This window comes from Halichoerus grypus, chromosome 4 (genome assembly GCF_964656455.1).
Source record: "Halichoerus grypus chromosome 4, mHalGry1.hap1.1, whole genome shotgun sequence".
Taxonomy (NCBI): Eukaryota; Metazoa; Chordata; class Mammalia; order Carnivora; family Phocidae; genus Halichoerus; species Halichoerus grypus.
In genome coordinates this window covers 155,720,856-155,747,927 of record NC_135715.1, presented here as the reverse complement: position 1 = coordinate 155,747,927, position 27,072 = coordinate 155,720,856, and the positions used below count along the sequence as shown (strand labels likewise).

The 27,072-nt window shown below is 37.9% G+C and overlaps 1 protein-coding gene, 1 long non-coding RNA gene and 1 pseudogene across 3 annotated transcripts in view; 2 read left to right on the top strand and 1 right to left on the bottom strand.

Annotated features, from left to right (window-relative positions):
- Positions 1-13,993, bottom strand: part of LOC118538997 (uncharacterized) — a 65,904-nt gene extending 51,911 nt beyond the window's left edge. The window contains exons 1-2 of the long non-coding RNA XR_013447307.1: positions 13,670-13,993; positions 7,050-7,120 (exon numbers count right to left, since the gene is read on the bottom strand). This is a non-coding gene — a long non-coding RNA (uncharacterized LOC118538997). The remainder of the gene's footprint in view (positions 1-7,049; positions 7,121-13,669) is intronic.
- Positions 8,787-8,916, top strand: LOC118539001 (U4 spliceosomal RNA; annotated as a pseudogene).
- Positions 13,994-14,219: 226 nt separating the features above from the next.
- Positions 14,220-27,072, top strand: part of STK17B (serine/threonine kinase 17b) — a 30,929-nt gene continuing 18,076 nt past the window's right edge. The window contains exons 1-2 of one of the 2 annotated variants that reach the window (XM_036097311.2): positions 14,220-14,493; positions 23,212-23,377. In XM_036097311.2, the coding sequence (XP_035953204.1) occupies positions 23,256-23,377 (122 nt within the window). In that variant the 5' untranslated portion in view covers positions 14,220-14,493; positions 23,212-23,255. Of the gene's footprint in view, positions 14,494-20,633; positions 20,663-23,211; positions 23,378-27,072 lie in introns of those variants that run through there. The other variant, XM_078071135.1, reaches the window with a different exon arrangement.

The window sequence follows — 27,072 nt, the reverse complement described above, 5'->3', positions numbered from 1 at the left end:
TTAATTGAATTTAAATTTAATAAAGAGTGTAAATTGATGCAACCACTTTGAAAGAGTGGCAAAACTGATCAAAACTAAAAATATGAATAGCTATGACCAGCAATTTCACTTCTGAGTGTATGCCCAATAGAAATGAGTGCCTATGTCCACCAAAACACATATCCAAGAATATACATAGCACTTTTCTAATAACATTGGAAATAACGCAAATGTCCATCAACATTAGAATAAATAAATTGTGATTATATTAATTCATTGGAATATAACTCAAAGATGAAAAAGAATCAATTACTACTGTAAGCAACAACACGGATGAATCTTGCAGGCAAAAGCCCAATACCAAAGAAGGCATATCATAGGATTCCATATATATATATATGGCTTGAAAATGGGCAGCAGGAGCCTGTCATGACAGAAGTCAAAATAATGGTAGACTTGGGAATATTGACTGAAAGGAAGTACAGAGGAACCTCTGGTGGGCTAAAAATGTCCTATTTTTTTATCTGGATGGTGGTTACAAGGATGCATATATATTTAGATTTTATCAAGCTATATACTTAAAATATGAGCAATTCTTATATGTAAGTTACAGGCTAATATAAAAACAAAAAAATTAAAATCCAATTTGATTAAAACAAAACATGGTCTTGAAATATAACAAATCTATCTCCATATCCTGGCTCTGCCACTTATTTGTTGAATGACCTTTAGCAATTTCACCAGTATGAGTCTCACTTTTTTCATTTGTAGGATGGGTATAATGCCTTTCTCATGCAGTGCTTTTTATGTTAAATGAGATAATGTGAATCTAACACACTGCTTTGCATTTGGTAAGTTCTCAGTATATTTACTCTCCTTTCCCCTTCTGTTCTGGTTGACTGGCCTCACCGTTCTTATGTATTGTCTTTAGGAAGGCACCAAATCTCAGGCCTATTTTAGGGAAAGGTGATTGACCTACCCTAACCCAAAAAGTAACCCAGCCTCTCCTAGAACAGATTACCATATCACCTATTTCCTCAGATCCCTTTGGAAACTCTTAGGGGAATGATTCACTCATCTGTCCATACATCCAATCAATACTTACTGAGTTGCTACTTTGTGCTGGGCACCACCATAGGTGCTGGGGAAATACTGGTGAAAAAGCAGACACAGTTCCTGTCCTTGGGAATTTACAATCTCGTGAGGAAGACAGGCAGTAAACAAATAAATCCATCATTATTAATTATGATAAAAAGTGCTATAAAGATCAGGGCAGCAATGGACAGGGAAAGCCTCTCAGAGGATGTAACATCTAAAGTGAGAACTGAAGGTAGAAAAACAGGCAGTCATTGGAAGATCAGAGGGAAAACTCCTGCACTATCCTATCATTGAAGTCTTGTAACATCCAAAATAATTACATAGTAAACATAAAAGACATACTCAACGCCAGCGAGAATATTCTCACATGTGAACGCCTGCTGTAACATCTATCCTGCTTCTCAGAAGAGTTTTTTTGCATACTTCCTGTTTCTTAAAAGTTAGACTACCAGATAAGTAGCTTTCCACTACAGTAATACAAACTCATTTGTATAATGAGTTATGGAGATAGGACATTTGGGAAATAAGAAATGAGAACAGGTAACCTACTGCTTAGGGTGTAGTGCAGTATACTGAAAAGGCCATGGGATTTGTTGTCTGAGTTCAAACTCTGTCTCCACTTCTAACTGTATGACCTCAAGCAGGTCACTTAACTTCTCTGAATCTGAGTTTCCTCATCTGAGAAATAATAATAAAGACTATTTCAAGGTTATGTTCAAGAATTAAATAAAATGCATATACATAGCATCTTGCATGAAAAATTATGATCATGCTTTAGTTAAAACATTCCTGTCATGTCACTACAAAAACTTTAATCCTTTGTGCTTATGTAATCTCACAACAGAAATGTCAACTTTTAAAAACAGGTACACTCCTTTCTCTTAAATATCTTCTGTGAACCTCAGCTATTGATTTGGAATTCTTGGTTCTGTGTTAAATCTTATTACTTTAGGTGGTAAATCATTCTTGATTTTCCTAATTCCCCCTACCCCAAACTGCCCAGGCGATCCAGGGCAGCAATGGGGAGTGAGCGTGGCTCAGCCAGTTGGGAACACAGGAACACTAAGTTTTGGGGTGATACCAGTGCTGTATGTGGTTGCAGACAAAATGGCCACGGGGCTCAGCCCGGCTTGCCATCTGGACTTTGGGCCGTCCTGACAAATTACAGCCTCGTTTCCTTCCCTATTGTCCAAAGTTGCTCCATGGTAGGGCCTCCTATAATGTCTCAGAGAAAGAGTGGGGGTGGGAGAGGAGAGAAAGCAGGTCAGATCATTTTGTTCGTTGGATTTCCTCTCTCTTAGGGGTTGCCCCAGAGGATAATACAATCTTCACTTCTAGACTAGAGCCCAGACCTCAGTTGGAAAAGTCACTCTCAGTCTTTTTTCTCATTTGTAAAATGGGATAACACAAGCCTTGCTCACAGTCCAACCTCAGGATGGTTGAGGCTCAGATAAAATATACCATGTGAAAGGTCCACGTTAACCAAAATGCTATACAGACTTTGAGTGCTATTAATATTAATAAATTCTGTGCCACATTCAGCATACATGGCTGCCTTAGAAGCCTTTTAGACCTGCGTGGGACTGAGCTACTAGAAGGGGATTTTTCTAGGTCAGTGAGTAATGGACAGTGTCCCAAAGGTATTGCCTAATTTTACTTTGAAAGAGCAACCTTCTCAGAGATAAACTTCATAGTGAGAAGAACTTAAAGCCTGTAAGATTAAAAGATAATTAAAAACTATACAAAACTGGCCTATTCTGATAAATTGTATAACTTATTTGGGCAAATCTAAATGTGTTATTGACCTAGGTTAAACTGAGCAAGATTCACTGAAGAAATGGGAACAGATTAAATCTTTATTTCTGCAATTTCCTGTTCTTAGCAAGTAGAGAGAAAGACAAATACCCTGGGTGAGAGACAGGAAGACACTAAGACAAATGATTTTATGCCTGTGCAGCTTCTCTCAAGATAATCATCTGCAAAGTGTTTTTTTAAAAAAAACCCTCATTTTAAAAGATGCACCCCCCAATTTTAGACTTGCAAAAAACAGGTTATCATTGGATATCACATATGCCTGCTTTTTTATTTCTCAACCTGTTTCAAGGTGAGGTGTGCTGATTTATGCTTTTCTGTTGACTTCTCCTATAAACAAAACTTTCCTCTGAGAACTTAACTGTAGAGATACCAGAATCCAGATCCAAGAACCCCTAATTAAACTCAAACCTGGACAAAGAGCATGAAAGGGGGAAAAAGGACAGGTTGCTTTCCTTGTGTGTTTTTCCTGGATTATTTCAAGGCACTACTTCAAAGGATCCTTAATCAGAGGTAGTATTTCAATTGCAGAAGAAGATACTTTGTCGAGTCGAAATTAATTTAAGTCCCTAATAATCTGAGTTATCATGAAATGGAAAGATCTGAAGGGCCTAACTGGCCCACAAACTTTTCACCTTTAAAGTCTAGCAAGAAAATGACCAGAATAAAAGATTTTAAAATTTGCTTGCAAAATTGTAGAAGGCAGAACCATTCCAGGCCCTAGGAGCTCAAGTAGAAAAGCATTATATTTTATATATCCCATAAAATAATAATGAAAAGTAACCTCATAGGAACCAGTTCCAAAATCCTTTCTGGATAATTTGGTACATTTGAAAGCCTATGTGCTGTTCATGCCTTTTTGAAGCACTCTGTAAAACAAGATACTCTCAAATGTGTTAGAACATTTCTGTTTTGATTGGCTCAGAACTGCTGGAGGGACTTGCAATGATTTATAATGAACTAAGCACATGGCATAGTGTCATCACTCATTTTCTTCAGAGCCTCTTGCCCATTTATAGAAATTGCATCACTGGGAAGTAACACAATGAAAATCTTACACTGTGCTGGTTAAAAGTTGGATCACAATTCCAAAATCTAGGTAAAAGTTTACGTCTAGAGTAGAAGGCCAACAATTTTTTTTTCATCTTTCAAGATGCTAAGCATTTAATTTATTTATGTAGTTACTTGTTTTCTATAGCAGATAAAGCAAAAGGTAAGTTTATTTCACTTTTTCTTTCCTTTAGTTAACCTTGGTTTGTTTGTGGAATTCCAGGAAGGCTGATGTTAAAATAAATCAAGATCTATAACTACAGAAGTTAACTCAGAAACCAGTTCTTGGTATGATCGGTCAGAGTTATTAACTGCAAGCAATTAAGCATTTCTGAATGACAGAAGCTACCAAAGGAACGTATTTAAAGGATATTGTGTAGCTCATAGAAGAGAGATCTGGGCTGGAGAACCAGGGTCAGGACAAGATAACCAGGAACAATATCCAAAATCACATCCACAGATTTTTCAGGTGAAGACACCACTCCTGCCTCCAGATGGGATTCTAGGCTGTAGTTGGAGCCGTGGATGCCACTAACAGCGGACAAAGGAGAGGCCACGAGAAGTACCGATTCCGGGACCTGATTTCCCTGCCACTTCTCCTTCTGTCACCGAGTTGCTCCTGGCGCCAGCCTCACTTGCTCTAGATCGAGGCTCAAGTATATACAGGTGGTTAATAGAACCTAGGGTAACTGCTCCTGCCCGAGGTATATTTTGGTTATCTCCTTTGATCTCAAAGATTATTTCTGGCTTTAATTTCTGATTCTATAATTCTAAATATGGATATTTTAAGCAATGACAGAGTCATTCATTATTTTAAACAACTATTTTATTTTAGAACAGTTTAGATTTACAGAATTATTGCAAAGATAGTTCAGAGACTACCCCACAACCAGTTTCCCCTAGCAGTATCTTACATTAGTAGGGTACATTTGTCATAATTAATGAACTGATATCAATTAGCTGATATTAATTCATATTGTTAACTAAAGTTCATACTTTATTCAGTTATTGTTCAATGTCATTTTTCTGTTCCAAGCTCCCATCCAGGATACCACAATTAGTCATCACGTTGCCTTAGATACCACTTGATTGTGACTGTTTCTCAGACTTCCCTTGTTTTTGATGACTTTGACAGTTTTAAGGAGACCAGGCCAGATATTTTGTAGGATGTCCCTCAATTGGGATTTGTCTGATGTTTTTCTCATGGGTAAATGGGGCTTATGGGTTTTGAGGAGGAAGACGACAGAGGCAAATTATCATTCTCTCTCTTTTTTTTTAAGATTTTATTTACTTATTTGACAGAGAGAGAGAGCACAAGCAGGGGAAGCGGCAGGCAGAAGGAGAAGCAGGCTCTCCGCAGAGCAGGGAGCCCGACACAGGGCTCGATCCCAGGACCCCGGGATCATGACCCGAGCCAAAGGCAGCTGCTTAACCGACTGAGCCACCCAGGCGCCCCTATCATTCTCTTTATATCATATTAAGGGTAGGTGTTGTTAATGTGACCTGTGATTATTTCTTAACTTTGATCACCTGGCTTGAAGTAGGTGATTGTCACCTGGCTGTTGGAAGTTTTTCACTATAAAGTTACTTTTTTCCCCACCTTTCCACACTGTCCTTTTTGGAAGAGTGTCACTATGCATAGCCCACACTTAAGGAGGGGGGAGTTCACTCCACCAACTTCAAGAGTAGTTATATAAATTATTCATAATTCTTCTGTAGGAAAGATTTATTTATTTATTTATTCAATCTTTTTTTATATTAGTATGTACTCATGCACGTCTATGTTACTCTTTGATGTATAATCCAACACTACTTTATTTATTTAACACAGTTGTTCAAATTGTCCCAGCTTTGGTCATTGGGAGCTCTTTCAGTTGGCTCCTGGGTCCCTTTGACACACCCCCATCAGTGTATGGTGGTTTTGTTTATTTGTTGGAATTTCCTTCTTTCTGGCATTACACAATGTTCCAGGCCCATCTGTATGTTTCCTTCCCCATTCCTAGAAACATCAATTTCTCTAAGGAGCCTTGGTTCCTTTTATTAGAGAATGGTATTGGAGAGCAAGGCCTGAGTGGTAGGCGTGTTTATTGTTACTGTCATTGCTTCTACATGCTCTGACACATATCTATAATATCTATAAATATTTCTATAGGTAAACATTTGCATCTATATGAAGTTCAACATTGTTCATACCAATGTCTCTAACTTTAATCCATTGGCACATGGATCATTCTAGCCACCTCCTCTTGCATTTGTTATATATTTGTAAAGTTATTTTAAAAATGAAAAAATTTTGGAGTGGTAGTTGTGAGAAGGAACAAAAAGATGAAAAGATCAGGGACTCCAGGAGCTAAGGTGAATTAAACACCCAAGAACCCTCTACTCTATCTATTGTTGATAACCACAGTTATTAAATACCCACAGTAAAAGGCCAGATAGTAGAAGGTGAGTTTGAATCCTGGCTCCACTAGTGACTTAGATTATATAACTTCCCTGTCCCTTAGTTTTCTTTCTTTGAGAGGGGAAAACTTGGTACTTTGCTTATAGGAGTGTGAGGATTAAATGAGTAAACACAAATAGCACATTTAGAACAATGCCAGGCTCATTATTTATAACCTAATGTTAGTCTTACCCTGTGGGGTATATTATCATTTCCATTTTACAGATGAAAAGAAACAGAGGCATGGAGATATTGTAACCTGCTCAAGGTCTCACAGCTAGTAATATGTGCCCTTTAAAGTGTTTCTAAACAGCTCTATACTTACATCTCTTTTTGTGAAAATGAAGCTATGAAATGCTATTCTATATATCTAGAGGTAAGGCTAACTATAGCAAAAACTCAAGGAAGCTTTGAATATCCTCAGTGTTCGGGATGTTGTGATCATATTAATGTTACCATTTCCCAAATTACCAACACTTTTGTGCCACGAAAGCACTCAGCTAGTGGATTAGATTGGCCTCTCAGTGCTCAGGCTGTCACCTCAGGCCAGTTGGGGCAAGGACCATCCCCAGCAAGGGAGTTGGCAGAGGTTAGAAGCTGCCTCTGCCTTACCTCTACCTATTGCTCCCTGACTCGGCGAAGGCTTCCTGGAAGCGTTACTACTTCTCACCTGCTGTGTGCTCTGGGGAATGGGACATCAGGTCACGGTTCATGGAATATGCCATTGGTAGAGGAGGTTTCCTAGGAGAATAAAAAGAAAGGAGATTTTAGGGGCAGAACCAGAAGACATTTATCTACTCAAGTCAAATAAGTGACAGTCTTACACCCTACATTTATTTCTTTGCTCTAGTCAATATCTACTTTCTTTTAGGCACTAGTGACTCTTAATTTCTTCATTGCACACAGCCCTAGACGTCAACATTTGTTGACGCTACAGCTTCATTTTGAACCTGGGTGTCTTCACCAGGTGGATGCTGAAGGCGGAAGCAGCCACCTCCCTCTCCTCTTTCCTTATCAGTGATTTTACCATATTTCCCCCCAATCATTTCTCTTAGCATCAACCCTAAGAGGTGAGGGAAACCATAAGTATCTTATAAAGTCATTAGACAGACATTCAATTAGGACCTACTATGTCTCAAGCACTTTGCAAGTCACAAGGTGCAGTAGTGAACCAGATATATGTAGCCTTCCTCTTCGGAGAGCCTGCAGACCCCTGGAAATGAAAAACCTCTCATGAACTGAGGGCGTACCCTTGTCCAGCAATGGGCTCCGTGTACACTATCGTATTTAAATCTCACAGAAGTAGCTGTTATTATTATCCTCGTTTTACAGATGAGGAAACTGAGGGTTGCCCAAAGTCACACAACTGGAACTGGGCAGAACTGAGACACGAAAGCAGGTCTGCCTGATGCCACACACCTAACCACGCATACATCCTCTGTCTCGCAGCTACCAGGAGCCAGGACCTCAGGGTTCCGTTCATGGCTGGAGGGTAGCAGCTCTTCTCCAACTTTGCTGCAGTTTCTACTGAATGCTTTGATTTGCAAATATGAAGGATTCTCTGAAGCACAGCATTAAGCAAATTGTGGTAGTCAGCTGGTAGAGGACAGCTGCAGACCAGAAAATGTGGCCGGATGCTCTGGGGTGGGGGGGGGGCTGATGGATGTGCAGTGAGGCAGTACCAAGTGGTGACAGGCCAAGGTGAGAGGGACTGACAGATTAAACCACCTAGACCCCAGACCAAGTGGAAGGAACCCTTAGATATTCTAGAACATACTGTCTTTATCAGGTTAGCAAGTACAACTAGGATATAAGTATGTTTTTCTTTGCCCATGTCACTCAAGTGATTATTCAAATAAATTAAAAAATCTGGGTTCCCCCCCTGAAGTATGGCTGAGGTAATGACATAGAAAGACCTCGGGACTAAGGATCAGGAGACCTAAATTCTTGTCCAGATACATACCAACTAGTTCAGTGGTGTGCTCTTCTGCTAGCCCCTTAACTTCTGTCATTCTGGGTTGTCTCCCTTCTAAAACAAGGGGATGGGGCTACTGAGCCTTACAGATTTTTGAAATTTCCAACTGCCCTGATGCTATGAGTTACTGAGCACCTCCAGTATGCCTAGTACCACATTAAACAATCTAAGGTTTAGAAGCAATTGGAAGGCACAGGGCTAGCCCCGGACCTGCACTGTCCGATGCAGTAGCCACCAACCACATGGGGCTATGGAACACTTGACACGTGGTTGCTGTGACCTCATCACAGTTTTATTTCATTTTGATTAAATCTGAATTAAGAAACCGATCCTGCATTCAGGTACTGAAAACTTTTATGTTTGAAACAACATACGGATGTGATTTTTCTTTTTTCAACAGTGAATTTTGTGCAATCTAAATACAGTGTTTCCAGCTTTGCGCAGTGGCAGCATCGTAGCCAATGAGGTTTATCCGAGGCGGGATTATTGCTAATTGAAAACTAAATACAGTGTTTCCAATGAAAATGTAGTATCCAAATTGGAATGCGTGCTGTAAAATACACCAGATTTAAGACAATGTGAAAAAAAAAGGTTGTAAAATATCTCATTAATAATTTCATATTGGGGGCGCCTGGGTGGCTCAGTTGGTTAAGCGTCCGCCTTCAGCTCAGGTCATGATCTCAGGGTCCTGGGATCGAGCCCCGCATTGGGCTCCCTGCTCAGCAGAGAGCCTGCTTCTCCCTCTCCCACTCCCCTGCTTGTGCTCTCTCTCTCTGTCAAATAAGTAAATAAAATCTTTTTTAAAAAATAATTTTATATTGATTACATGTTGACATGACAATATTTTGGACATACTGGGTTAAGTGAAATATATTATTAAAATTAATTTCACCTGTTTTTCTTACTTTTTAAATATAACTACTAGAACATTTAAAATGACATATGAGGCTTGCATGACACTTCTTTTTGATGATTTCGGAAGTTTATACTCTAACAACTATGGTGTGGTGGGTGGTTTGATTAGCAACCTAGATCATCAGTCATAGGTGCTTTGGAGAAAAGACTAGTATCACCCTTTGAGGAAAAGAATAACATCACCCTGCACCAATCTGAGTCATTATTCTCATCAGGAAAGACTTGCCCCAATTACCTTTGTTAATAGGGTTTGTTTTAAGAAAGCCAGGGGATGTGAGGACTCTGTGGTCCCCAGGGCTTCCCAAACTGGGATGCACTGTAGGCACCATGGATAAAGCACTGTGACTTATCCATCTGAGTACACCCAGCACTCCTCCCTCTTTGTGGACTAGCTGGTGTCCATGCAGCGTGAGTACCCCTGTTGGGTGGAGGTTTGAGCCAAGCCCCTTCAGAGGCTGCTGCCCCCTGCTTGTGTCTGGCTGCCTTTAGCCTGGCCACAATTTTCTGGTTGATTCAGTTGGAGACAAGTAGTAGTGTCTGTTTGGTTCTTGCCACATGGATTAAACTGTAGGATCTTTTTTTTTTTTTTTTTTTTAAAGATTTTATTTATTTATTTGACAGAGAGAGACACAGCGAGAGAAGGAACACAAGCAGAGGGAGTGGGAGAGGGAGAAGCAGGCTTCCCGCGGAGCAGGGAGCCCGATGCGGGGCTCGATCCCAGGACCCTGGGATCATGACCTGAGCCGAAGGCAGACGCTTAACGACTGAGCCACCCAGGCGCCCCTAAACTGTAGGATCTTGACACAAAAATAATTGGCAAGGCTTTCTTCAGAAGGAGCATATATCAATGGCAGGAGTTTTGAATTTGGGCCTTCTTCACTGTGTAAAATTCCACCCTCCTCTGCATCTGTAGGGAATAAATGTGCTATCAGGGGGTATGTCCAAATATCCCTGGTCAGTATGTGTTCAGCTTGTGGTGACGGACCTGGTGTGATTGGGGAGGGTCACTTTCCCTGGGCACATTGTGGTGAATATCGTGGCACGAAAAGAAAGGACCACCGGCCCTGGTCACAGATGGTGATTCATTTGCAACGACTGGGAAGGACCACTGTATTAGCCTGCTAGAGCTGCCGTAACAAATACCTCCGAATGGATGGCCTAAACAACAGAAGTTTATTTTCTCACAGTTCTGCAGGCTAGAAATCCAAGGATCAAGGTGTCAGCAGGCTTAGTTTCTTCTGAGGTCTCTCTCCTTGGCTTGCAGATGACTGCCTTCTCTCTGTGTCCTCACATGGTCATCCCTCAGTCTGTGTTGTAATCTCTCTTTTTAAAATTATTTTTTAAATCGAGACATAATTGACAGGTAATATTATATTAGTTTCAGGTATACAACATAATGATTTGATATTTTATACATTGCAAAATAATCATAATAAGTCTAGTTAACATCCATCCCCTTACATGGTTACAAATACATATTTTTCCTAGTGATGAGGACTTTTAAGATCTATTTTCTTAGCATCTTTCAAATATGCAAGACAGTATTATTAACTATAGTCATCATGCTGTACATTATATCTCCATGACTTAATTATTTTATAGCTGGAAGCTTCTACATTTTGACCCCCTTCACCCATTTCTCCCACCTCTCTCACCCCCATCTCTGGAAACCACCACTCCGTTGTGTATCTATGAGCTTGGTTTTTCATTTTGTTTTGCTTTTAATTCCACATATAAGTGAGATCATACGGTACTTGTTTTTCTCTGTCTTATTTCACTTTGCACTTATTTCATCTTGAGGTCCATCTACATTGTTGCAAATGGTAAGATTTCATTCCTTTTTTATGCCTGAATAGTATTACCTTGTAGATGTATCAAAATTTCTTTATCCATTCATCCATTGATGGACAATTAGGGTGTTTCCATATCTTGGCTACTATAAATAATGCTGCAGTGAACATGGGAGTGAAGATATCTTTCTGAGTTGATGTTTTTGTTTTCTTTGGATAAATACTTAGAAGAGGAATTATTGGATCATATAGTAGTTATATTTTAATTTTTTTGAGGAAACTCCATACTTTTCCATAGTGGCTGCACCAAATTACACAGGTTCCCCTTTCCCCACATCCTCACTAACACTTGCAATTTTTTTGTCTTTTTGATAATCACCATTCTAACAGGTATGAGGTGACATCTCATTGTGGTTTCAATTTACATTTCCCTGGTGATTAGTGATGTTGAGCATCTTTTTATTTACCTGTTGGCCACCTGTATGACTTCTTTGGGAAAATGTCTGTTCAGATCTACTGCCCAATTTAAAATCAGATTGTTTGTTTTTTGCTCTGAGGTTGTGTGAGCTCTTTATATATTTTGAATGTTAACAGCTTGCCAGACACATGATTTGCAAATATTTCCTCCCATTTCAGTAGGTTGCCTTTTCATTTTATTTGATGGTGTAATCTCTTCATCCTGGATTACCACTTACCTATATAATCTCATTTTACCTTAATTATCTCTTTAAAGGCCTGATCTCCAAATACAGTCACATTCTGAGGTACTGGGGGTTAGAACTTCAGCATATGAATTTGGCGGGTACACAGCCCATAGCAACCACCATCCTTGGTCAGTATGTGGCATTTGAGGATCAACTTAATGAACTGCATGGTCAGATGCAATGCCCACGAAATGACCATTAGGTCACATGAAGATTTCCTACTCAAGGGAATGAGAACAAGACATGCACCTTTGACAAGGCTATGAATGACTTTAGGTAAATGCGATTAGATGGAGGGACATAACTGACTCCTGCATTCTCTTGCCAGTCTGCTTCTCAACACCAGGTACTCCTCGTTACTTGAACCCCAGTGCCTGAGGCCAAGCAAGTGTAGTTGAATGTCCTTGGGATAATGTGCTAAATCCTGGCGGGCAAATCTGACATCAGGCACAAGGGTTAAGAATCTATTTAGGGGCATAAGACAAACACATGGAACAAGTATAATGTGAGCCCTGCACCGAGCAACGTAAGGCAAAGAGGTGATCAGGCTGAGAGTGGAAAGGAGAAATCAGCAAAGATTTCTGATTTCTGGAGAGGGTAGCCTTCTTATAGTTGGAAATTGGTGAACATGTACTGATGAGGAGGATGGTGAAAATCTGGAGCCAAGGCAGGGGCAGGAAATGCAAGATATGAAAAGATCCTCTAGAAGCTGATGGTTAGAGCACAGAGTTTGTGAGTAAGGAGGGTTGGTTTAAAGCAGTGATGCAGAAAGGTCTGCCTCTAGGTGTGAAGTGATATGGGACTGGGTAAGTGATAGAGGAGAAGGCAGATTGAGTGTGTGGAGATTAAGAGCTGGCAATTGATCAAATGCTGTAATTGAGGAGGTCTAGCATTACACACAGACACACAGACACACACACACACAGACACACACACAGACACACACACAGACACACACACACACACCAAAAGTCACTATGATGATATCTGCGATTCCCAGAGGTTACTGGTTCCAGTGCTGGTACTGAGACCTCTGGGATGACACCCCAGTGTTCATAAAAAAAAAAGATGGCAACAGTCTTATTGGTTTGTGAACTCTTAGATGACGATAGCTGAAAAGTCCATTTTAACATGAGGCGTTTTGTTTGTTTGTTTCCATGCTAACCATAGACTTCTCTAGTCAGTTCAATTGTTAGCAGCAAGAAACTAGATAGATATAAGCAGTATTCTCCAAGTGACACATTAAACTGGGATGAGTCAGTTAAGTAACAACAAGCAGACTTCATTAAATGACTAAAAGGCATTTTATGCATTTATCTTAAGAAAAATATATTATGGAAGAGTCAACAGATGGCTTCATGGGAATTTGCTTGGCTTACTGGGATAGAACAAGAAAACCTCCTCTTTAAATGTTGACTGGGGGGCTCCTGGGCAGCTCAGTTGGTTAAGTGGCTGACTCTTGATTCCAGCTTAGGTCATGATCTCAGGGTCCTTGGATAAGACCCATGTTGGGCTCAACACTCAGCAGGGAATCTGCTTGAGAATTCTCTTTCCCTCTCCCTCTGCCCCTTCTCATGCTCACATGCTTTCTTTCTCTAGAATAAATAAATCTTAAATAAGTAAATAAATGTTGGCTGAATGTTACAGCCTTTTGAAAGAGAACTATTTCTCTCCCAATATATTTTCCTAGTAATCTTCTACAATTATTGTAAATATACTCTGCAACAAATCGTAGATTATAAATATTTTTAAAAATTCAATTGTGTCTTGCACAGAACTTTCAACCTTTTCATTCTGTTCAAGGGATGACAGATCCTGAATAGCTGCTGTGCACTTTCACCTCTTCTCTTTAGCACCCTATATGCAAAATCAGCAATTCATCCCATTCAGACTTTCCTTAAACTACCTTCAGCCAGGCCTCAGGAATCAGCCTCCTCAAGCGAACTTCAGTAGTGGGGCTCAGGCTCCATAAATCCCCAAGTGATGTTGATGCTTGCCAAGTTGAAGCAAACTGGGTCTCCACTTGCAGGGTGGTTTCAAGTCATAGGGAAGTTGACTAGGAGAGTTAGAAAGCAAGTCTTTGGTAGGCACAGAAGTTTGGGAATGAGTGAACAGCTGGGACTATTTCTTCTTCTTTCCAGTTTGCACATATTCACTCTGAAGGCAGGGAATGGGGCACCCAGTCGAAGTTACAGTCCTGCGCTCAGCCCTGGCAGCCAGCGCCCGTCTCCCCCATCCCTCGCCTTAATTACCCCTGCGCCCCCACCTGCTCCGCGGCTCCGCCCAGCCTCCGGCCGCACCGGCCACACCCTCTCACTGCTCTGGCCCCCCCCAGCCCCGCCCCTCAGCACGCGCCGCGGCCGGCGCCCCGCCCCACCCGTCACGTGACAGCCACGCCCTCCGTGCGCGCTCGGACTGGCTCTCCCGGCCGAGGGGGTGGGTTCTGGCTTACAGCACTGCCCCGCAACGCGGCTGCAGTTTTCAAACCTCAACTGTAAGCTCCGGTCACCGTCTCCGCTGCCGTCGCCGGGAGCCACCTCACAGGGGAACAGGTCACAACTGTTGGCCGTTGTCCAGAAGAGTAAAAGTGGGTCCTGCCACGCTCGGAGCTACCTGGCGCCTCACCGGGCTAGAGCTGGAGAACAAGTCGTGTGGTGGCCACCGGCGTGGGGCGGGACGGGAGCCCCCTTGGAGGGGGCAGCCCCGAGAGAACCTGCTGCGGCCCGAGCGGTCAGTGTCTTTCGCTTTGCGCGACCGCGGTCCTGCCACGACTGGTGGGTGGGCTCGGGGCTGCGACTTTGAATCCCTGAACCCGCCCCCTTTACCCTGGGTATGGCGACGCCCACCCCCTTAACGTCGGAGGGGTCTCGAGGAGGGATGCAGGCAGTGTGGGCGGATTCGGAGTCTCCTCAGAATCCGGACCCCCGGCCTGGTGGAGGTGGACTCGGACTGGGACTGCCGCACCTCAGGTGGTCCGACTGCCCCGGGCCCCTCTCTGCTCTCCGGCTGGAGTTCCCTCGGGTTCAGTGCTGGGGCGTCCGGTGATCCTCCCAACCCCCTCCTCAGTCGCGGCGCGTGTCTGTGCGTGTGTGTGTGTGTGTGTGTGTGTGTGCGCGCGCGCGCCGTCGCCTGGGCGGCCCGGGCTCTCCCCGGGTCGCATGTCGCGGGGGCTCCCTTCGCGACTGGCTCCCTTGCGCCCCTTTCCACGTCGCGTCGATGTGGTCCTTCCTGTCCCCAGCCCCCGCGTTCACAGCTGTGGTGTGGGCACAGGACGGGTTCACATCTGGACTGGTGGACGCGTCCTGCTCACAGCTGCCTTTAGTCTCGAGGAAGTTTGTGCTCATCTTGTGGGGCATTTTCAGTTACAGCTTGTGAACAGTGTTGTAAAGCCATTGAATAGAGAAGACAAATTTCAGTTGTTTCGGTAATTTTCAGCGGTCTGATTTTATTTTGACGCCATGTAAATCACTTAAGTGTACATGAGCCATCCTGAAACTGTACAATTACGTGATGACTACAGTATTGAAATTTACCCAGCTCTTTGTTTTATTGTAGCGAAAAGCGCTTCATTTGCATTCCCTTAGAGGGATAAGTAGAGACAAAGTTGGAGGAGACTTTATGGCAGCTGGTAGCTGGTAGTAGTTCTTCCTCCGTCTGTGATGGGACAAGAGACACTCGGACATAAACTTGCAAATTAAAATTAAGAAGGAAAAATACATTTAAAAAATCCAACCACATGCTGGTCAAATTTCAATAATATTAGGTCTGTGTATCACAGTTACTGTTTTGCCAACGTAATGTTTACCTCCGGTACCAATGAAATGCTGAACCTTGCAGTGATGTTTGATATGGCGCGGCCCCTTTAAGTCCTCATCTTTGAGAACGTGTGCGCTGAGACAGCATGGTCTACAGAGATGATTGAGCAAGTGGTGGCAAATGTATGTAACCTGGCAATTTAAGCCCACGAGCACGATTTTATTAAAGGAAAAGATAATAAACCTACTTTCTCATTGATACACTGACCAGTGTGAACTGGACAGAAGCAGTTTTTAACTACTTCTGGTGTTTGTTTTATAAGTATTAAACTACATATCGATAGAACTTTGTATTTTTTAAAAAGTTGGTCCATAGAAACAGTGCCCTAATTTAAGACCTCTCTTCTTCCCCATTCATCCTTCTGTGAGATGTTTCATTTTTTAAAATTTTCTAATATTTTAATAAGTGGAGTTATTAATAGCTGCTTTATTTTTGAGATACATGCTTTTTAGATCATTTTCTAAATTATGGATCTAAAATTGAAGTGAAATATATTTACATGGCAATATATTTAAGTTTTAAAAGTAAAACTTGAGTAGTAATATTAAAATATTTCTTTTTTGTGTGTGGGCAGAATGGTTGTAGTTGCTCTTGGACTCTGAATAGTGAATTACAATTTGGTTAAGATAGAATCAGTTTTTAGGAAAGTCAAACCTTGACTAATTGATCACTGTGTCAGCACATTAATAACAATTCTGAAGAAGATACAGGCATTTTATGGCATGTTTCTAATCAAACAATTTTATTTTTAAGCTTGCATTGGCAGTGCTTTACTGGTGTTAAGTAAATATTTAAACATATTTTAAAAGCTTTGTTTTGAAGCTGTTTGATTATTATGAGAGAATATCCTTATCAAAAATTTCTTGTGCTCAAGAAGACCTAATTTAAAACCCATGAATCAAGGAAATCAATTGCTAACACTGTCACTAAATCCTAAAATTGTCTCAAAATTGCATGTACATTATATTGTAGTGCATATTTCCTGTATATAAAATTGGCAGCTAAGAACAGTGCTCCTAGATTTACTGCTTTTAAAAGATTTTGATTGAATCTTGTTTTTTTTTTTTTTAAGAATTCTTTTGCATTCTGTGGGTATTGATTATGTCAGAAATATTAACAGTCATTTATGTACTTCCTTTCCCCTTGGGAAAACCTTAAATATTTTAGTTGCTTTAGTTTTCCACCATATTGATGACAGAATTCTATTATTTTATTTTTAAGTAGTTTATAGTCTATGATGGATTATTTTCGAAGGATATTTCTTTGATTATTTCAACTAACAAATGTACTTATAAATTAAGTTACAAATATTTTTTATAAATATGTTGTGATGTTGCAATTTTCAAGACATATTTAGTCAAATTTTTAAAAATTTCTTTCATTTATTTATCCTTTTTTTCCAATAACATTTAACTTTGAATTTCAGTGCCACTTTAAACATCTAAATTAATCAGTTTCTTTTAATATTTATATGTATATTTTGGTGCATCCCTGACCCTTTGCAACTTCTTCACCCAAAGAGGGCATAGTTATACTTTAAGCATTTAAAAATTTTGATATTAACAGTGAGGTGGTAGTTTCATCTTTAAATCCTTAAAGGATCATATCCCATTTTACATTGTAATGGTTACTGAACAAACAGTACTTCAGCAGTGAGGTCAGTAAACAGTACTTTATTTTACAATAGAAACTTAATTTTCCATCTGATGAGCGACAAGCACTGTGTGTTTGTTGGTCCACTATATTTCTGTTTTTCAACATCTTCCTATCCTGGTTCAAAATTACAAGGTTTAATTTTCCTTCTGAAGGAAGGCATAGAATCAGGCCTGGGTTGTTACCTGGAACTTCAGCCCTTGGGTTGTATATACTAGACTGGTTGGACTAGAGTTTAGTTAGCTGGCTTCCTTTTGTGATTTTCAAAGGATTAAATTCTTGACTTATACTTCTTATTCAATCTTTAGAAGCAAACAAACAAACAAAACCTGTTATTAGAATACAGTTAGTAGAAGGAATATAGTCTCTTCCTTGAAATTGAAAATCATCTTCATCCTTATCCCTACGCCAATACATTTATTTCTAATCAATGACTAAAAATGGATTCTTCTGGCACACTAGCAGAAAGTTCTTTCTTTATTTTGATGGAGGCTAGATAAATAAATCTCCAGTTCCTCTGTTTCCTAGGAAAAACTTGGTAGCTATAAAATGCTGACATTCCTACTGGGTGCCAGACACCATGCTAGGAGTTTAGACACAAAAGCAAATGTTGCCCTTTAGACACTAAAGAGAATTGTAGTCTAACATGTTACATGTTGAAGTAAAGAGGTATGTCGAGGGTCCTCCTGTTCCTCCTGTTTGAAAGGTAAAGGAGAGGCATTTAAACCAACCTGTGGGTTTTAGGCAAAGCTTCCTGGGTGAGGTGACCTTCTATGTTGAGATATGAAGGGTGTATGAGAAGACAGCCTTTTAAGGAAAAGTAGAGAGAACATTTCAGGCAGAGAAGTAGAACAGAGATGGAGAGGAAAAAAAAAAAAAGTGTGGCAGGAAATGAAACTGGTGTGTACCTGGCCTCAAAGGCTTTTGTGTGTCATGCAGTAGGGTTTTAGCTTATAGGTACTGGGTGGCTAATTAAGGGATCAAACCAGACAATTTAATTCTCTAGATGTTATCATATATTGTATATGATATTTCCTATTTCTGTAAAACATTTTTATTGATAACTTCGAAATGAATATTGTGATGAATATTTTTTAAATAGAGCTATTTAAAGGTTTTAAAGGGACTGTTGTTTGTCTTACTTTTGATCACATCACATTGCTGTCTCCCTTCAAGTAAGTTAAGGTCCACATCGAGCCTAACATTTCCTCTGTTACTTCCTTCACTGATCCATATCTGCATTTTTACTGTAATTATTGTGATGGGAATTAATAAAAGAAAAATCTTTGAGAATAAGTTTGAGGTACTGTATACTTGGAAGCTTAATTTTATCTTGCCTTCTATTACCCTCTTACTGTTTCTAGTGCCTGATTGTTTCTATAATTGTGTGCCTCTATACACACACACACACACACATTTACTTACTAAGTCCCTTAAGATTTTTTTTTTTACTAGTATAGCCTAATAAAGTGTTACAAAATGAATTTCAAATAGATTGAGACATATTGGTAATTTAGAATCAGTTATGTGAATTGTGAATTGTGGTAGAAAACAAAGAAAAGGTCTGGAATTGTTGGAGTTAAAGAGAAATTGTTGAAAAATTTAGGAAGATACACAGAGACACAGAGGGTTGACTGATAACCTTCATGTACCCAAGGATTAAATCTTATGTGACAGGCAACCAGATGTTTGTGGAGGGTTTAGACAAAGGGTAACATTCATGCTCCACTATAAGTAAAATTGGCCAAAGGAGAAGAAATAGAAAGATATTCAGGCTGTGGCAACTGGTTCAGGTGCAGGAAATAGAAGGAAAAATACACTTAGAGGGTGCTAGCTATATGGGTGCCTTAAGCAGTCTATAATATAGGTATATTAGCAACAAGTAGGTAAGTGTAAGGCTCTGTTTTCAGAAATGTGCTCGCTCTTTTTTTCTGAGACATAGCTTGTATTCCAGCATATTCAGAGCTAGAGTAAAATGTATCACAATTCAAAAAATGATTTTTGTATTAACATGTATTTAAAAGAACTGCTGATTGCCCAGTGCTGCTTTCAGCTACATTTAGAGTCATAAAAACGCCTGTGGGTACATTCAGCATTATGATGACCAACAGTACATGTGAAGGGAGGAAAATTTGTTAGGGTAAAAAATTAAACACAAGGCAATGTCCAGTAATAGGAAATACTCTCAAGTAGCTTGATTTAATAAGGCCCTCTTTATTTTATTATCTTATCAATCCTTTAAAGATCAGCTCTTTTTCCTTCTAACATAGCTGAATAATAGATATTACAAAACAATATTTATATGTATATTTGGATATCACATTTTAGATTTTGGGAGGGAAGGGAGTCCCAGGTAAGTCTACATTTTCACAAGTGATACTCATAATAAAGGTGTGTATCTTAAAGTTACAGATTGTTATTCATTATATAGAATTGTAACTATAACATTAATTCAGAATTTGTTAAATTGTCTTTTCTATCCAGTATTAAACAAGGCATTAATTCTTGTTTAGTATTTGCCCTGAATGCTTATATGGTCTCTGCATAAGAACTGACATACTATTTGGTTAGTAAATGCCATCTGCTCTATATAAATGCAGAGAAAACTCTCTGGCCTTAAAAAAATTGAGCAATAATGGTTCTTGAACCTACAGTCAAGTAAACCCTTAATGTGTAAAGAGATATATTTTGCTGTTGCAAGTGGGTAAGTTTCTGCATTTAGAGTCTAGTGATATATATTCACAGCCATCTTTTTTACCCAAAAGCGTTTGCTAATTATTTGCCTATTATTAAAGTAGTACCTGCTTAGTGTAGATACTTTAAATACTAGGAAAGTATAAATACTGCCATAATCCCACCACCCAAAGATAACCACTGTTAACATTTTGCCCTAGTTTTCCAGTCTTTTCTTCTATTTGTTTTTATATTTTTGCCACAAAATTATCATAGTGTATATACTTTTTGTGTCTTCCTTTTTTCACTTAATATTACAGGAGTTAAAAATATTCTTTGAAAGCATGATTTTCGAGTATATAGTATCCTATTATTTAGGTATATTTAAACACTTTTTGGACTTTAGGGTTGATTCATTCAACAAGTTTGTTTTTTTCATTATTATAAATCCTAGTTCACTGAGCATAAATCTTTGACTACATCTAAGATCCATATTGACTCTTTGGAAACTTGAGAGCAGAAAATACTCATAAAATTAGTTCTGCTAGAGTTTTTATGAATAGTTCACTTTGTACCTGATATATTACAGCATGAGATAAAGACCTTAGATTCTAGAATCTAGATGAGGTGAACATCTCAGAATCAAGAGCCTATACTCTGTCTCTATGATTGAATTTGACACGTACTTTTTATATTTCCCAAGGCCTGATTGATGGACAGTGTTGGGAATGTAGCCCAATTTGTATCCATGATACAGGTACATCCCTTCCTTCTGTATATATGTATGTATAATAAAATGCAATCATAAGCAGGCATATTCGTAGACTTTTAAATTTAGAAAAAAATTGTCAAAACCCAAAGATGACCTGAAAATAAATAGATTGAGCATAGAAATTGGTAACCATTTTGATTTTTCTGAGAGGAATATATGACCATTGTAACTGCATGCCATCAGATCTAAGAAAGTACACAAAGTACACAGTTAAAAAAGGCAGAATTTTACGAGTTGAGTTTAAGCTAACCTGGGGTGAGAGTTTTGTATATGGAAACAGTACAACTTCTCAACAACAGCCAGGGTTGGTGTAGAGAGTATCTTTGGGTAGAATATTAACAATATTTACTTACTGAACAATCATGATGTACTCTCATGATTAGCCCTGTACCAGTGTCATTCTTCATGAGTACATCATATTTTAATTTTAATCCATAGAGCTGTGCAAAATAGATTCTATTATAATCCGTACTTTAGAAGAAGCAGAATTGAAGCTTTCCTCACTAGTAATTAGAGAAATGCAAAGTAAAACACAAAACTTCATTTCCCTTCATCACACTAGAATAGCCAAAATTAAAGGCCTAAATGGGACAAACATTGGCAAGGAAATGATAAGCTCTCTCACCTAGTGCTAGTGGGAATATAAACGGGGGATGGAATGAAGGGACCAACTTCAGCTGTGTCTATGTGATGTCTTATTTATTTTAATTTAAACAAAATATGACAAAGCAATAAGATTGAAAAAGCAAGTGTTTGTTAGGATATTTGTATCCCTTCCTATACATTTGAAATATTTCTTTCTTTAATTTTTTTTAAAGTAGCTATATTTGTTTCCCACACAGCCATAACAAAGTACTGCAGATCAGGTGACTTAAACAACAGAAATTTATTTTCCCATAATTCTGGAGAGTAGCAATTTGAGATCATGGTGTTGGCAGGATTGGTTTCTTCTAAGGCCTTTCTCATGGCTTGCAGATGTCCTCTTCTCCCTGCGTCTTCACATGGTTTTCCTTCTGTGTGTTTCTGTGGCCTAATCACTTTTTATAAGGACACCAGTCCTGTTGGATTTGGGCCCACCCTAATGACCTCATTTTTCACTTAATCACCGCTTTAAAGGCCCTAACTCCAAATACAGTTACCTACTGAGGTATTGGGGGCTAGGACTTCAGTATGTGAATTTTGAGGGGAGGGACACAATTGGTCCATAACAGTAGTGAAGTTGAATAATTTAGTAAGATCTCTTAGCTGGTATGATGGATAAATGGGATTCAGACTCAGATGTGATTCAGTCCAAATGTTATTTTCAGAATGCTACACTGCAACCCTTAGACTACTAGAAATGTATACCAAAACTAGTTAGGTCTTGGTTTCTCCAAAGATAAGTGGATTTAGAGGAAAAAAAATTGTTGACTTAAGAATAAAACCAAGAAAATAAAGGCACTAAACTCTTATCACGTTGCTTATTAAATTGAATATAGTTGGCATTTGAATTTAGGAAGATAAAGAATAATACATGTCAAGTAGGAAATAAGTGGAGGAAAAACGTGGCAGAGAAAGAACAAAAGCCCTAAGGGGTTATTGAAAGAGGGTACTAGAAGAATAATACTGGATCTTTTGTTAGATACACATAGCAGGAAGTCCTAACTATTATAAAATATATAGTCTACAATTATTATATGAATTCAATTAATACGAAATGGTAGTTTTGTTGTTAAAACTGAATACATGTAAATATCACAAAGTTGCAGATAAATATGAGTTCAAGATATAGAACTGTAGAATAGGCTTTGTATATGGTAACTTATCCAACAAAATTAGAGAGCTTTGTTCTACCAAAGAAAAAAACTCTAAGACCTATGAAAATTTGAATTTAATATTGAAATGTAGGTAGTCTGTTAAACAAGTTCTATTTCTTGTAATTTCTAATTCTAAGTCATTAACTCACAAAATGTGAATTCACTATCAAATTTGGCCATGTAAAATGAAATTTAAAATGAATAATCATTACCTTGCTCGTTAGAATCTTATGTGAAGATAAAACTTTAAAGAATGAGAGTTTAAAAATGAAATTGAATGATTGCTTGTATTAAAATTATAACTATTTTTTAAGAATTTGGGAGGTCTTGAGGATTTTTATAGTAGTTTTATTCTGAAATAAAGCCATTAAGTTAGTTCAAGTACCATAGAGGTAATAGAATTTATGTGTGTGCCTTTCTTTTTTTTCTTCCTTCTGGGTAGACTGTGCTGTTTAAATCTTCTTCCCTCCCTCCCTCCCTCCCTCCCTTCTTTCTTTCTTTCTTTCTTTCCTTTTCTTTCCTTCTTTTTCTTTCTTTCTTTCTCTTTCTTTCTTTCTTTCTTTCTTTCTTTCTTTCTTTCTTTCTTTCTTTCTTTCTTTCTTTCTTTCTTTCTGTTGTATCTTACAGCTGTATTTGGAACTGTAAAATGTAATGTACATCCTGTCTGTCTGAGATAACATCTTTTTTTTTCTTAATTGCATTTAAATTATATCCTGTATCTTCTCTTTTTTTAAATAGGTAAAAATAAGTGACTAAAGAAGCATATCTGGGAGTCATCTAACATGTTGAGGAGAAGATTTGATTGCCGAAGTATTTCAGGCTTGATAACTACAACTCCTCAAACTCCAATGAAAATGGAAAACTTTAATAATTTTTATACACTTACATCTAAAGAGCTGGGAAGGTAAGGAAATTTTATAATGTATTTGCTGTTTAAATTCATATTTTGGATTTCTGGGTCTATAGTTCTATAAAATTCACTTGATCATTTTAAAAAATGATTAGAAAGAAAATCATCATCTCTGCTATTATTATAAGGGTCTAGTCTTAACTGACTTGGAAATCAAATCTGTAGAAAATTAGTGAGCTTATATGATATATCCCACCTAGATTCAGAGCCCCAATAGGAGGTCAGGGTTCTTCTTTGAGGCTGTGCATGGCAACAGGAAGCTTAGGGCTCTGCCATTTCCAAAGTTTGTGACCTCAATTAAATTTCTGTACCTCTTAGTACTATAATTTCCTCATCTGAGAAGTGGGGATGAAGATAATTGTATCTACCTTCTATGGTTGTTATGAGGATTAAATTAGTTAATATTTGTGAAGTATTTAGTAGAATGCTATCAATTTTTGTTAAAAGTTTTTTAAATTCCTAGGATATTGTGCTGAGCTAAAAAAATAGAGAGTCTCCTCCTCTTTTTTCCTAAATTAAACAAAAAGAATTAACTCATATTTGATAATACAATTCTGTATGATGAAGAGTGCATGTTCTGTAAGTAAAACCCTGTACTTACACTTAATACTGATCTGTTTTGGCCTAACCAGAGTGTTAAGGCCAAGGGGTGACCTGAAATTATAAGACCATTTAGCACTACCATTTAAATATATATGGAAGTTGTAAAAAAATGCTAAGTTATTTATTATATGTTCAGCATCTTTGAACTTAAATGATGTTTAACAAAGAGTTGAAAGATGGTGATCTGTTTCTATCTTTAGTTTGATTTTAGTTCTGGAGGCAGATGTTTGCTTATCTTGAAATGGTTTACTAAGTCCATGTTTGTATTGATAGATGTATGGTAAGATAGTATGATTGGTTTTTATATTTGAAAATCTCAATGTGAAAATAAAAGTTGACTGAACCATGAAAAGAATTCTGTTTTTGGTGATCTTTTACATGAAAGGTAACAACAAGTCCTAGATTTGTTAGATGTTGAATGCAGCCTTTCATTTGCAAATAAGGGTGATAATATATACTTCATTAGACTAAGAACTAAATATGAAAGCATTTTTCATAATTCCTGGCATATTTATTTATTTAATTTTATGTGCAAAATATCTGGTGTTTTAATGGTGTATTGAAAGATACAGTTTTTCAAGCCCTCCAGAATGTTTCTAAGAAATTGTTTAATTCTAAATCTGTAATTATTTCTCTTTGCATCATAACAGGAGTCAGTTTCTTTTAGTTGCTTATATCTCACATGGAATAGTTATAGAATCTTTGCACTGGAAGGATTTCGGTGGTCAGCGGTCTTCTAATATAATTCTTTATGCAACAGTCTTTCCAATAATTTTCCTGACAAGCTGTTTATCTAGCTTCAATTTGAATGCTGCAGCGATGGGGAACTCATTTACCTCAAAATGTGTCTGTTCCATTTTGTGGGTGCCTCTTAGGAACAGAAGGTTCTCTTTTCTGTTCTGCTAACATCTACCCAATAGACATAGTTCTTCTTTTGTAGCTGCATGTAATATTATTATAATAAATATAATAAATTCTTCAGAGATCTGAATATGGTTAAACACTGCCAGTTTCCTTAAATGCTCATCTTACGACCTAATTTCCAGACAGCCATTTTTGATCTAGTTACCTTCGTCTGGACCACTCTGCATTTTTCATTGTCAGTCTTAAAATAAGAAGGCCTAGAGTGGACACAGTTTGGTCAATATCTTAACATCTAGACTATCATAAAGCTTTATTGAGGTAGCTTAAGATTCTCTTAGGAGTTTTCTTTCCTTTTTTTTTTTTTTTTAAAAACAGCTATGTCAAATATGCCCTATATAGTATCTTAGTAAAAAACAGGTTAAACTGGAAGTCAGTTGACCTGTCTTTACTCTGGATCTAAAGTTGTGTCATATACTTAGTTGTGTGGTTTCCTTTTCATTAAGATGACTCCAAGTTTCTTTCTATTTGAAAAAATGTTTGAAAACTGCTTTGAACAGGTAACTGAATATGAAAAGCCTTGAACAGTATGCACAATAAAGGGTATTCTTTCCCATATTTCTAAGTTACTATTTTGATGGGTAAATGTACATACGTTTATTAAATTAACTTTGCAAAATAGGGATATCACGTGGCTTGAAAGTCTATAAAATATTTTTTTCCTTTGGGAGTTTTGGAGAACTTAAACTTTGAGGAGGACACTATTAATAATTCTAAATGGTTTTATAAATGAGGTACTATCATAAATAACGAGCATAAACTTGAATCAGGTATATTTTTTAACATTTTAGAGCAAAAACGATAGAATGTGATTAAAACAAGTTCAGTTTGCTAATATCCCATCTTCTAATATCTTTAGGAAAGAGACCTAACATTATTCTTTAAATTGATGTGGGCTAATGAGTCCTGTGGTAAATACTGATATTTCTAATTAGTAAAACTTGATCAATTGAAATCATGATCTTTCACGACCAATAACTTCCTTTAAGTTCTTCCAATATTGTTACCAATTTTAATATCAGTACTAATGCAAAATGAAAATTAGGATCATAATATTGTTTCTCCTGAGGCTTTACATTTTAAGTATGTAAACATAATTCTAGCATGTGGTGAATTACAAAGTTCTTTGTAAATCAAGTTGATTTTTCTGAATCACCTGTTTTTTTTTAATTCATTTTAAGATGTTAGTATTTAAGAATTTATTTTCCTTTAGCAGACTAAAAGAAAATATGTAAAAGTTAACAGTTCATTTTAGACCATTCTCAAAAAACTTTGCATTGTTCCTGTTTTTTAACATGTTGGGCAAGTTTTTTTTCCACCCCTCCCCCAACCGAGGCAAGGTTCCTTAGGACTTCTTGTGGTTAGAAGGGTGAGGCAGATGCAGAAATAAACGTAGCTTCCTTTGTGGCTTACCCTCCCCCCCCTTCACATTTTATTGTCTATTCTAGAATGCAGAAGGCTAACTACTAGACCTTTTCACTGCTGGGAAATCTAGTCAGTTTTGCATTTTTAGGGTATGAATTAAGTATTATTGTTAAGGGTTTTTAATTTTCTTAAATGTTTCTGTTAAATTTGATACAGGAACATAATGTATAAAAGATTATTTTTCATACTTCTAAACCACAGTTAGCATTTTAGAATGGGAAACAAATACTTTTTTCTTCCTAAGTCATCTGATAATTATGGTAATTAACAGTATATAAATGAATATATATGTAAAATGTTATTGGAATCTTAAAAAAGCTTTAAAAATATAAATGCTTTAAGCACAGGACGCAAAATAACACAGTATATGGTATTGTAGTAGGTGCATAACTCTTGCATTCATTCAATAGGTATTTCAGTTCCTGTTACGTGTTACCAAAGTGTAGATTTTATAATAACTGTAGTAATTAGGACAGACAGGGTCTCTGCCCTCATGGGGCTTTTACTTAGTCGTAAATACTGACAGATAAATAATTACCAATATCATTTGGTCACCTTTGTACTAGATTAATGAGTTCTGTACTTGTTTTAAGAAAGCCTTGTAAGAATACATGAAAGAATTTAGATAAAAAGGTGTTACTAGTTAATTTTGCTCGTTGTTCCTGAGAAAATTCTGGCTTACCAATTGTAAAATTACAGCAGAATTTAATTGTCACAATTGGTAGTATAAACTTTTTTTA